The 13,202-nt window shown below is 41.0% G+C and overlaps 2 protein-coding genes across 5 annotated transcripts; both read left to right on the forward strand.

Annotated features, from left to right (window-relative positions):
* Positions 1 to 70: 70 nt before the first annotated feature.
* LOC137604922 (tubulin alpha chain) lies at positions 71 to 3,520 on the forward strand. Its single transcript, XM_068329166.1, has 4 exons — positions 71 to 191; positions 1,747 to 1,969; positions 2,175 to 2,323; positions 2,414 to 3,520. Exons 1-4 carry the CDS (start codon positions 189 to 191, stop codon positions 3,389 to 3,391), a joined length of 1,353 nt encoding a protein of 450 aa, XP_068185267.1. The 5' UTR covers positions 71 to 188; the 3' UTR covers positions 3,392 to 3,520.
* A 764-nt stretch (positions 3,521 to 4,284) lies between these two features.
* dnajb2 (DnaJ heat shock protein family (Hsp40) member B2) lies at positions 4,285 to 13,138 on the forward strand. 4 transcript variants are annotated; one of them, XM_068328653.1, is made up of 11 exons: positions 4,287 to 4,490; positions 5,905 to 6,017; positions 6,212 to 6,321; positions 6,446 to 6,499; positions 6,727 to 6,837; positions 7,631 to 7,705; positions 8,018 to 8,150; positions 8,847 to 8,917; positions 9,255 to 9,509; positions 11,965 to 12,035; positions 12,212 to 13,138. In XM_068328653.1, the coding sequence occupies exons 2-10, from the start codon at positions 5,953 to 5,955 to the stop codon at positions 11,991 to 11,993; spliced, it is 903 nt and encodes a 300-aa protein (XP_068184754.1). In that variant the 5' UTR covers positions 4,287 to 4,490; positions 5,905 to 5,952; the 3' UTR covers positions 11,994 to 12,035; positions 12,212 to 13,138. The 4 variants fall into 4 exon arrangements, with proteins under 4 accessions (XP_068184752.1, XP_068184751.1, XP_068184754.1 ...); XM_068328651.1 differs by lacking the exons at positions 11,965 to 12,035; positions 12,212 to 13,138 and having other exon boundaries at positions 4,285 to 4,490; positions 5,920 to 6,017; positions 9,255 to 10,430; XM_068328650.1 differs by lacking the exons at positions 11,965 to 12,035; positions 12,212 to 13,138 and having other exon boundaries at positions 4,286 to 4,490; positions 9,255 to 10,430.
* The last annotated feature ends 64 nt before the right edge of the window (positions 13,139 to 13,202 follow it).

The following is a 13,202-nucleotide window of genomic DNA, read 5'->3' on the forward strand; positions in this document are numbered from 1 at the left end:
GTTATTCCTTTTTAAAAAAAAAAAAAAAAAAGCCACTCCCTCCCGCCAATATCCTATGCAGTCACTTCCTGTTCTTCAAAGCCTGCCCCCTCCACATGCTACTCTATATAAACCCTGGCTCTCCCTCCTATACCCATTTCTGCCTTTAGTCTGAATCCTCAACGTCAGTCAAAAGACAAGCATACAAGATGGTGAGTAACGGCTCAGCTGATGACGTAGCGTCTTAAATTCAATTCTCTTTTGTCCAGTCTCCCTTATCTCTGCTTCCCTGTATTAAATGGATAAAATGGTTGGGGCTTCATTAAGCCTCTGCTGTTAAGTTGAAGGTTACTTATATAAATGTATAGCAATCCCATTGAGTGACAGTACTTTTGAGCTGAATGTATGCAATGTATATATGTCTGCTGAAGCAAGAAATACACTGGAGTAGTTATGTTATTGTAAGACTTCACAAGTTATATTGCCACTCCTGGACAATCTAGGTCAGATGACCGATAACATGCGGGTTAGACTTTCATTTTCATAATGTTGCATGTCTTACAGATAGTAACAAATAAGAACACTCATAAGAAAACTGTACTGGATTCTTAGTAGTATTTGTTGTAGAATTACTTTTATTTTGACAATGAGAGAGTGATTGGATTGTGGGGGAGGGATGGAAAGAGTGTGGAAAAGAGGAGTGGTCTTATCTGTGCTGCATGAGTTAGGCAGCCATTTTGCAGTTGTTAGGAGTTTTTGGTCTGAGAGAGATGCGAACAGAGGGATGGGGGTTGGCATCAGGCCGTTGGAACCGCTACGCAGCTGGAAATTATTAGGGAGGAGGGAGTCATGGGAGGGGAGGAGATAAGGAAAAGAGGAGGGGCAGGATGGAGAAGTAGGGGAATTCTTTCCAGCTTTTTTATCACTTCCTGTCAGCCCAGAGTGCCCTGGTTTGTTACAGGTACAGGATGAACCCCAACAAAATTGGTCTCATGCAGAGAAATAAGAGGTTAACCTGCAGTTTAGTTTCTGGCCAAATTCATAGAATTGTCTGGGTGGGCAAAATCAACAAGGCTGGCTTCTAACTTTCTAACACCCGCTATAATTTAAATTCTTGTTTGCTTTAAAGCATTTGGAACAGCGGAGAGCTTCAATACTCTTCTTTGGGACACAAAAGTGCCATGTAAACACTTTTTTCAACCTGAGTGCAGACATCAGTTCAAGGTCGCAAGATGTGAAGTTCAAATAGCATGGGAGCCTTGGAGCATTAATGAAATGTAATAGATGGCATGACATTCAATTGTGCAGTAAAAAGGTCCCTAGTTGGTTATGTAGGTACTAATCACTACTGACAGGTTGTTGTTGTTTTTTTTAACTATGGTTAGATTAGGCCAAAAGAGGAATAAAAATACTTGAGTTAAAATAACTGGAATGGCATTACAGCTTTGAAAGGACTTAAAATCCTTAACATGTATGTTAAGCTTAACTGGCCCATGCCCCACCCCTCAAATTGGGTGGAAATACTTTTTGCAAATACTTCTGTAAATGTTGAAAACTATCTTGTCGATCAATTCTTGGTTAATCTTTAATGAACTTCTTGAAAAGGATCCAAAATAACTCATCCATACCCTAGGCACTTAGCCCATATTTGATCAATGTTTGACAAAATGCCTCCAGTAGATTTGAGATACTGCTGCCAATCCAAAACTGAATATTCACATGTGGAAATGTAACAACCTTAACATGTCACACTCCTCCCTTCTACAGCGTGAGTGTATTTCTATGCATGTCGGCCAAGCCGGAGCCCAAATGGGCAATGCATGCTGGGAGCTGTACTGTTTGGAACATGGGATCCAGCCAGATGGGCAGATGCCCAGTGACAAGACAATTGGAGGAGGAGATGACTCCTTCAACACCTTCTTCAGTGAGACTGGAGCAGGGAAACATGTTCCCAGAGCCATCTTTGTTGACCTGGAGCCAACTGTCATCGGTCAGTCATGAGCAAATAGTGAATAAACTTTCACTCTATAACTGTAATTAAAGTTCTGTATCTAAAAACCTATTAACCATGACAGTTTGCCCTTTCAACTGCTTATTTGTTAAAATTAGGTATACTAAATGCCCTTCAATATTATTGGTAGCATCTAAGAAAGTATGTCAGAATGACATGTCTTTTTCAATTCATCCTTTCATAGATGAGGTGCGTACAGGAACTTATCGGCAACTCTTCCACCCTGAGCAGCTGATTACAGGAAAGGAGGACGCTGCCAACAACTATGCCAGGGGACACTACACCATTGGCAAGGAGATCATTGATGTAGTTCTGGACAGGACACGTAAACTGGTAAGAGATTAGTGCATTGAAAGAATTAATGCTTGTTTTTTAGATAATGTACTTGGGACTTGTAATAATGAAAGCAAAATTTCTTTTTAGGCTGATCAGTGCACTGGCCTGCAGGGATTCCTCATCTTTCACTCCTTTGGTGGAGGCACTGGCTCAGGTTTCACCTCCCTGCTGATGGAGAGACTCTCTGTTGATTATGGTAAAAAGTCGAAGCTTGAGTTTGCCGTCTACCCAGCCCCTCAAGTTTCCACAGCTGTAGTGGAGCCTTACAACTCCATCCTGACCACCCACACCACCTTAGAGCACTCTGACTGTGCCTTCATGGTGGACAACGAGGCCATCTACGACATCTGTCGCAGGAACCTTGATATCGAGAGGCCAACTTATACCAACCTGAACAGGCTCATCGGCCAGATTGTGTCTTCAATCACAGCTTCCCTTCGTTTTGATGGAGCCTTGAATGTTGATCTGACTGAGTTCCAGACCAACTTGGTGCCCTACCCTCGTATCCACTTCCCTCTGGCCACTTATGCTCCAGTCATCTCTGCTGAGAAAGCCTACCATGAGCAGTTGTCTGTTGCTGATATTACCAATGCTTGTTTTGAGCCGGCCAACCAGATGGTGAAGTGTGATCCTCGTCATGGTAAATACATGGCTTGCTGCCTGCTGTATCGTGGCGATGTGGTGCCAAAAGATGTGAACTCTGCTATTGCAGCCATCAAAACCAAACGCACCATCCAGTTTGTGGACTGGTGCCCCACAGGCTTCAAGGTGGGCATCAACTACCAGCCTCCAACTGTGGTTCCTGGAGGAGACTTGGCTAAAGTGCAGAGGGCTGTGTGCATGCTGAGCAACACCACAGCCATCGCTGAGGCCTGGGCTCGTCTTGACCACAAGTTTGACCTCATGTACGCCAAGAGAGCCTTTGTCCACTGGTATGTTGGTGAGGGAATGGAGGAGGGAGAGTTCTCTGAAGCCAGAGAAGACATGGCTGCCCTGGAGAAGGATTATGAAGAGGTTGGCACTGACAGCGTGGGGGAAGAAGATGAAGAGGGAGAGGAATACTAAGCGACCAAATGTCATTTAAAAGCTTTACCATCCCAGGTTCCGGAGGTCAAGAATGTAGCACATTCCTAGAATATTCTTGTAACTTGTGGTGGTGTTATATCTGCCTTATCATTAAAAAGTTGGCATGAATCTTTTCCTTGAATTTTTGGTTATTATAAACTCTCCAGCCTCACTCTTTTAAACAAATCATTATGTGAAATATTATTATACTAAAGTACTATAAATATTTTTAAATTAATTCATACTGTCATGAAAGTTTCAGAATTTACATCAACAGTGAAAAAGAATTATAGCCCAAGACATATTTTTGCAGTGGGTGTGGCAGGCCAGCTGCTTTTTCCAGTCACCAGATGGAGTCTGGAGAAGATGCCTTGGGCTATGTGTCATTCTGGAGTACCCATGCGTCCTTGGGGGGGATCACTTGTAAAACCAAAAGGAAGAAAATGACAGACATGCAGTACATAGGAAAAACATCAGATGTGGATCATGTTGATTCAGGGGCCCATGTCATTTAGTTCATGAGTCACTGTGATATCCTGTGGTTAACTTGGCTGTAGTAGACTAAAGACTACAGGATCTTTGAGTATTAAGCTTCTCAACAGGTGTATATTGGACTAGATCAACAGGAAATGATCTTCCTCTGAAACTGAACGGCCTATGCAAGAATCACATTAATTACGGAATGTCCCTTGGGATTAAAGTATCTTGCCATCCATCCATCCATAAGGAACTGATAGGCTACAGAAGCTAGATGAAACCACACCATCTTCCAGCAACAAACACTGGAATTATCTCTTTACTGTCCTGTGTTCTAGATGTTCTATTTTTTTTTTATCTCCATGTGAGGTGACGTTGCGCACTCAGAGCCAACTGGGCTAACTATCGACCCGCTTTGCCCATGGGGCGGGTCAAATAGAGCGCACACTACAGACATTTTGCGAAGTTGTAAAGTACTCGAACAGGAGCTTCTGGAGCTGTGGACCGAAGTGGGAGGAGACAGTCACGGAGAGAAGGGGCCGTGCATCCCGATGGCTCGTCATAACTAATTCATATCGGACCAGAACCTGAACCGGTCACGGATTTAACCGAGACATTTACGGTAAGTCCGAAGCTTTAATTAGTGATGACAACTTACTGCTAACGACGGCAGCGCAGTTAGCACCTACGCTTAGAAAAATGACGAAAATAGCGTCAAACAGAATACTAAATAACGTTAACCGTATATTATTGACTGCGCTTACGTAGCGTAGCGACCTCCGTGGTCACGTGGATCTGCCTGTTGGTGTAAGTGTGCGCAGGCCCCTGCCATCATGCTATCAGACGTCGTGACGACATCAGAAACATGGTAATAATACTTGTGTGAGCGCGTGACTGTTGCTATGGCGACACGGAAAACGCATTTGCTCGTTGAGCTGGGTGTTAAAGTCCTCCGCTGTGAAAGCTGTTGCTGTTCTTACCGAGAGGGGCGTGGCGGTTAGCATGGCTTGAACATATGTCCACTCTACAGTCCGTGGGCGTGTGATCGTGGGCTAGTAGCACGGGTGAAGCCTCTATTTTAAAAGGCTTACAGGATATTTAAAATTTTATTCATTTAGTTTTTTTTAAATTTATTTTTTACTGGAGTCAGAGTTAATTTGTGCATGGCAAAAAAAAAATATATAGAAAAAGAAGTTCACCTTTTATTTGTTTCATATTAAAAGCCAAATATACCCAGTTGTTCAAATTACAATGTAATTCGAAGACAAGAGAAGAAGAAACGTTCTATTGTTAAATTTTAAATTTGAAACATTTTTAAGTAATTTCAAGTCCACATGATCAGGATAAGAAACGTATTTGTCTTGTAAGCATGAATTAGTGTGAGAATGCTCCCAGACCATATTCTTCACATTGTTTGGTTATGCCCATAGATGGGAGGCTTTCATTACAGTATTGATTCTCCTCCTGCATCAAAAATAGCAATCGATGAGTCACCGCTTGCCTGATGTCTGCTGACTCATTCCTAAAATTGTCTTTCCTTCTTGAATGAAGAGAAACAAGTTATGAAGTCTTTCAGTTAAGTCACTTAAATCCAAATCCAACTTAAATCCATCTGGAATTGATTTTTCTCCAGATGAGAATTTTGAAGCAATTTGTTAAGATAATTATAAACTGACTATTTCTTAAATTAATTTCATTAGAACTTTTCAATAAGCTGAAGCAAATTCATATGAAACAAAAGGGAAATAAAAAAAAGAGACATTAAGTACTACCCAGGTGTTAAGTTAAAGATAACAGATTGTGGACAACATAAATAGTTGAAGTAGGGTGAGTCACTGTAGGATAGTGTTAGTGATGTCAGTAAACTTTTATACCCTCAATGCTACAGAACTTTAAATATTTTGATCAATTAAACCTACAAACATAACTTAAAAATGCTCCTATGGCAAATAGGAAGTAACACATTTTCTTGTATGTTTGGAAATGTAGGAAATAATATGGATACCAATGTTTCTGATTATCCTAACATGTATTAGATACATTATAAATAGGGAGCTCTTTGATGAGGACTGACGAGGGGCATCATGGTGGATTACTATGACATCCTGGGAGTGCCTAAGACAGCCTCTCTGGATGACATCAAGAAGGCGTGAGTATTAATATTTCACTTTTCAAAAATAGTATTGAATTTTTCAGAGCAGCAATTGCTGCTGTTTAATAACAGCAGCACATAGGGCATAGATAGTGCATATATACAGTATGTGCATATCTATGCAGAGCTAAAGATATGCACATACTTATTTCTTTTGTATTTGAGTCAGTGTTTTTGTGATGTGTGGTCAGGTACAGGAAGCTGGCACTGAAATGGCATCCAGACAAAAATCAAGACAACAAGGAGGAGTCAGAAAGAAAGTTCAAGGAACTATCCGAGGCCTATGAAGTCCTCTCTGACCGTAAGTCCCTCTGCATCTCTACGATGTTTACATGTTGACTGTTTGTGTGAGAAAACAAAGTGTTATGTACTGGTGTTTCTGGATTTTTGTTCCATCTAAACGGAAGTCTTTTCTTCTGTTACAGAGAGTAAACGTGATGAGTACGACGGACGTGGAAGCAACAGAATGCATGATACAGGTACATAAAAACCTGCTCTCAGATATTAATCAGAAATTGCGGCCTCATTAACATTAAGGTTACATTAATCTTAATGAGGCAGCAATATCATGATAATGTGATTTATTGTGACTCTTTAATCATTCATGTAATCCTTTTTTTTTTTTTTACCCCTAATTTGTTTTCTTTCTGCTTCTCCCACTTTTTCTTTTCTGTCACAAAATTATCTGATGGTTTTAACTTCCCAGGTTTCTCCAGTTCAGACTTTCCATCAGATTTCCCAGGATTCACGTTCCGTAGCCCGATGGATGTGTTCAATGAGTTCTTTTTCAGCCAGATTCCTATTAATAACCTGTTGGGTAAGTTAAACACAATACATTTGTTTGGATTTTATTGGTCTCTTGATCCTTCCAAGACCATAGGCAGAGAACATTTCTTTCTCTTGGATTAAATGTGAGCTGTTTGAAGGTGATTGTCTGAGGCCCCGTCCACACGATGACGGATTTTTTTAAAAAATGGAACTTTTTAAAAACGCATCGAAAACGATTCGCATCCACACGACAGCGTTTTGAAAAAAATCTCCGTCCACACGTAAACTCACCAGTGCGTTTTTGAAGACTGCTATAAGCATGCCAAACCATGTGATAGCAGTATTGAGTCAAATTTTATCCAATAGGAATCCTCCGTGTTTTGTTGTCACAACACACGGGCCCATAAATATGACGTCACAGCGGTTTTCGTCACAGGCAAGATGTCAGCGTTTTTAAAAAGTCGCGGATAGGCCGTCCACACGACAACGCAGACCCAGCTTTTTTTTTAAAATCCACCTCGGCCAGCGTTTTTAAAAAGTTGCGTTTTCGTTCCGGATATCTGCGTTGTCGTGTAGACGGAAGGCGTAAACGCAACAGAAAAGTTGTGTTTTCAAAAAATCCGTTATCGTGTGGACGGGACCAAAGATGGAGATTCCTGTGACCTCACAACATGAATTTTTGGCCCATTTACCGACACCTTTTTGGCTTATATATTCATCCAGTAATTATGACCCAATATCAGTCCAATGCTGCACTTCTAAGCTTGCAACCCCAACAGTTAATGTTACCTAACAGTACTGTTTCTGCTTCACTAAGTTGCTCGCTTTCTTTTTTTCTCCAGGTAACTTCACATCTTCTGAAAGCTCCTCCTCTCACATGGGACCTAGTGGTTTCTTTTCTTTTCCGTCAGGAATAGGTACATGGTTTTATGAGTTAAGTAGCATCCTAGTGAGGACAGACAAGGAGCAACATGACAGATCATGTTGTTTACTTTGTAGATTTAAAAAAAACACACTTCTCTGTACCCACGGTGCACTGGCGTCGTGCCCTGAGTGTCTCCCGCCTCACGCCCTATGCCGCCGAGATAGGCTCCGGCTCCCCGTGACCCGCTGTGGCGGATATAGCGGTGGTAATCTGACAATAACTGACTGACTGACTTCTCTGTACGACCTGCGGTTCTGAAATGATACATCTACACTGACTCCTCTCTGTCCTTGTCCTCTTTCAGCTGACTTTACCTCCTTCTCCTCATCCTTCGGGGGTCTTGATGGGATGAACAGCATAAGTGGAGGTTCAAACAAATTCACATCAGTTTCTACATCCACTCGCATCGTAAATGGAAAACGCACCGTTACCAAAAAGTAGGTAATTCCGATCCCGGAAATATTGAACATGGGAAATGTAGTCCCAGTTTCAATATTCAATTTAGCATTTTGTACATTATCACTACAGTCCGCCCTCGTTCTTTGCGGTTAATGCGTTCCAGGAACCACACACGATTAATGAATTCTGCAATAAAGCTACGAACTATTTACCTTATTATTTACGATAATTTAAACGTTCATGACCCTCCCCATACTGACATTAAGTACTAAGTACTTTTGTATCTCACATAAGTCAGAGACTCAAGGAACTGAACACACTTCTGGATGCCGTCAGCCAATAGAAGGTATTACGTGCACGCGTACCAAAAATCCGCGATGAGGTAAAGTTGCGAGCTTTGATGCGCGAGGGCGCAGTGTATGTACAAAAATGTGCATTTTGTACCTTTTGATTGCGTCTTACCATGATGCCGTTGTGTCGGACTTAAAAAGCATTCTTTAACTTGTGGTTACTTTTTTTTTACAAGCAGATATTTTATAATTGCAAACCTGAAGATAAAAAAACAAGTTTTGTGGCAAATTGATTCTCGTCTTCACTGAATTTTATTGAAATGCAACTGCAGAATCTTTACTGCTGCAATGCTTCGAGTAACCTTATGACAACACAAACAGAGAGCCACACAGAAACAGGAGAGGGCATATTTAAATCGTGACATTCATCTGTCTTCCCTACAGGACAAAGGAAAACGGGCAGGAAAGAACAGAGATAGAGGAGGATGGGGTTTTGAAGAAAGTCCTAATTAATGGTGAGACCACACACATCAAACATAGTCAGTGGGAAATGAAGACCAACTTAAGTTTTATTTTATGTGATACTTGCTATCCACCCATTTTTTTCTATCTAGTCTTGTTTTAGCAAACCTGTAACAGTTCATTCCATGATGAGGCTTCCACAAATGAGATCAGTACTGGACCAAATCCTACAAATTCATCTAAATTTGCAACAGAAACAGTATTCATGCTATAGATCCATCCATACTTAACTACAAAGCATAAATCTAAGCTGTACATTGTTGGACCTGTGTGCTCATGTTACTTCATGTTGCCTGTGTCTACCCACTTCTGTGTTGTGTTGTTCCTCAGGTGTGGAAGATGATTTGGCCCTCGCTCTAGAGCTGAGCCAACGGGAATCACAGCCCCATCAGATGCCCCTTGAGTCCGACGCGTTTGGCGTGCACTGCACGGGCATGAATCAGTCGTTTAACTTCTTCAACCCCAATGCTGAACGAAGCAGCGACAGTAGCGACGAAGACGATGAAGACCTACAGGCGGCTTTGGCGCTTAGTCTGTCAGAAATGGATGCCCAGCAGAGAACAGCTGTTACTGACTTCCTCACAGGTGCTGGGGTCGGGGTCAGGGCCAAGAGTGACAAAAGTGGTGGGCGTAAAGGAAGGGATGTTGAGACTACAAATATGTCTGCAACTGATAGTGGAAAATTAGTTGCAGGGAGGAAAGTTGAGGAGAGGCAATTTAAAGGGGAGTCAGGGCCTGGAGGTGGAGGGGAAAGGGTGGAGCCAGGCTTCTCTCCTGAGTCATCCACAACTTCCAGCTGTACGAAGAAGAAAAACAAGTGCGGATGTGTAGTTGGCTAATGCAGAATGTGTGTGTGTGTGTGTGTGTGTGTGTGTGTTTTGAATGCCTTATTCTTCACCGCTGAGCTCAGCGTTGTGCCAAAGCCTGACTGTAATGTGATGTGACTGACTCGCTGACTAACGTATAACAGTGTCTCAGCTGATCACAAGGCTATCATGCAGGCTGAACACGCCTAAAGAGAAACAGTGTTTTGAAATTGAACTTACCAGTACAGTCCTGTATATTCAGTGTATGATATTTTTAATAAAAATAGTTCATAGAAGCACTACAAAGACTAATATTGTATTCATCAAGAACAAAAAGGGAGATCTTGTCTTACGTCTACTGCAGAATTATTTTTTCTGGAATGGCCCAATTTCCATCACGATAGCACGTAGCCATGAATGCTAATGATCGATAGCAGGCACTGACTGTAGTGTACGACCCCATCTTTTGAAGGATGGGGTCCACAAGTGCTTCAACTTAATGCTGTTAAGTGAGTCATCAGAATTCCACCAGCTTATCTGGTTATATTTTCCTTCACCGGGGGGTCACTCCTGTTGCCTAGCGATACCAACAGTCCAACGTCAATTATTAATGATTCCACAAAGTTAAAGTAATAAACACTGAATAGTTGGCGTAGTTGCCATAAACAGAGTAGAGGTACTAATCGAAGTAGTAGTAGTAGTAGTAAAAACATGGACTGGACATGATGTTGTGTGTATCTGCTTATTCCTTTAAACGTTTAGATTCTTCACCAGCTGCTGAGGAGGCTTTAATTTTAGGAAGAAAAATATGAACTTGGGATAAACTTGGGAGAGGGATCTTTTGCTGCCCAGGGAATAAAAACTGGCCACGTTTGATCGAGTCACTGCCTTTAAGGACACTTGTTTCTGTTTTTATGCAGCCCCTGACGTGAAAGCTGGTTTCTGAGGTGTGAATTAATCATCAAACCATTCATAGACAGATTCATCAAAGTGGTTTCAGTGTTGAACCCTTTTGAAGCGTTGCACACAATTATCATCTCCTAACTTTTGCACTCGAATGATTTAAAGGCTTTGAGGCAGGCGAGACATCAACTGGCCGACACTCGTTTGTTGTCTGAGTCTGAGATGCCGGAGCTCTGCTGCCTCCTCTAGTGGTGGTGAAAGAGGATGAAAGAGGACAGAATTAAGAGTTAGGAGTCCTTTTAAGGGCACAATGTCCATGAGTGTGTGTTTGGGTCAGTGGAATGTGAAGCACAGGCTTTGCACACAGACTTCCTTGTCACAAGCGTGTCGCAACTAAACCAGTGTTAATCCTGTCGCAAAGCTGCAACAATAAGCCCATTGGTCTCAAAACACAAGGCCTTCGCAGATTTACACTAAAATATTTTGACTACAAATGTTTTAACTGCGGTGTCTCTGTTGTTACAATGTGCCTGTTTCAGCAAAGTAAATGTCTTTTAGTCACCAAGCTGAGTGTTTTCTGGTGGTTTTCTCTTCCTCACAGCACAGGAGAAATAAATCAGAAGCGTTTGAATGAAATTGCAGTGAGAGGAAGGCGCAAATGATTAAACTGCAGAGCTTCATGAACTGTCTGTGCCCTCCCCCACACAAACATTATTAACCCCCACTCATTCCAGTGCTTTGTTCCTTGAAGTCATGCTATTGTTTTGCAAGACAACTTCCTAACCCGCCTTTCCCCCTTCACTGCTTTTTTGTTTTACCTGAAACAAAATCCCATTGAGGTCTGAAATAATCATAAAATACATCCCTTTACTTAAGATCCTGCTTTTCATAAGATTTGCGATACTCAAGCTATTTGAAGCTCCTGTATTTTTCTGTTTGATCTTGAATCCAAAATGTTATTTTAAAAATTGGCAAACTTGGGGAAATATAAAAGAAAGGCAAATGCTTCTTTTATTCATATTTGTAAAATTTACAAATTATTCTATTGTATTCTCTATTCTCCTGTTTTACAATGCTAACACACCTCATATTAATTAGCAATTTTAATAGTAAAAAATAAACTACCATTCTCCCCTCTTCATGATGTGTGAAATATTCTTGCACATAATGTTTGCTCAGTATGTGCTCTAAATCAGTGCGACTCCAGTCATTGTACTATATAATGATCATTTTGTGATATCACGCTATGAGGCATAGTGTAGTGAAGTCTTAAGTCCATTACGGTAGGTTGTTGGGAGTTATTTTGTCTCATTTTCTGCTTCCTGTTGCAGACTCAGACATCGAGGCCTTCACAAGCTAATCTGATTGGTTCTTTCTGCTCTGTGGCCCAAACCTGCCCCAGGTAAAGAACCAGTGTGACCCCCATAGAACCCTGACAGTCATCCCCTCTCTGAAACACAGACCTAATCGGTTTAGATCAGATCATGATATCCCATCTTTCATAAAAATTAGTCTTAAAACACGTGATGCTACCGTGTTTAGTTAAAGAGTGATCTCTTTGTAAATCTGCTGTTACAGGTCAAAGGTCATTTCCCCATGATGCACTTGGCCCTCTGCCTGGCTCCTACCTGCTGAGTGACACTTAGAAAGATACAGATGTATAATGCACATGTATGACTGTGTACATACTATAGTTCATTCTGAAGTTTGAGACTGGAAATGGATTTTAGGACAAAAGTAAATATTTCTGCGCTCACTCAAGAATTTGAAACCGCGAATATTGTATGACCAATTGTGTCAGTAGCTATTATTGCACTATAAAACAAAAAATCAACTTCCATTAAGCAACAGATTTTTTAAAAAGAACACTTCAGACTTTTTTTGTTTCTCTTTTTTTGCTGCATCACACCACAAATTTATTCAGTTCAAGTCAAAAATACATTTTTATAGGTATTTTCTATCTGTTTGCTACATGAAATAATCAATAATCAGAATGAATTATTTACACAAATCACAAGGCTACACACTTAAAGACAATCAAAGAACCCGGTGTGCAAAGAGAGAGAGGAGAGACTGCAGTGTTTACTTTGTGGTCATTGTAAAGCATCCGTTACCAAAGAACCAGCCCTGAAAGCAAACAATCATGTCAAGGCAAAGACAAACCTCACAAAGAAAAAAGGCGCCATAAATCAACACACACTAGACGATAGCGTACAGAATTCTGATGGGGAAACATTTGAATGTGTCAATAGAAAAGCCACACAACCCCTCAGGTAAATCGTATTGATTTATGTCTGTTGGATTGAACATTTTAGGTCACCATGTCCATTAAAAATGTGGATGAAGCAAAAGTGGAGTCAAAAACACAAAATAATGGTCCACTTAAATTTTATGTCACCGCCAGTAGAGGCTTATTATTTTCTGGCAAGACAATTAACCTGGAATTTTTATCTGAATGCACAAGGACAGCATATGTTTCTGATCTTTGTGCTTATGTTTGATGGTCTTTTTTTAGACAGAAACCAGTATTAAATTTATTCCATGATGTTGCAAAATGGATCTTCTGTTC

The sequence above is a fragment of the Antennarius striatus genome, chromosome 12, assembly GCF_040054535.1.
Source record: "Antennarius striatus isolate MH-2024 chromosome 12, ASM4005453v1, whole genome shotgun sequence".
Classification (NCBI taxonomy): Eukaryota; Metazoa; Chordata; class Actinopteri; order Lophiiformes; family Antennariidae; genus Antennarius; species Antennarius striatus.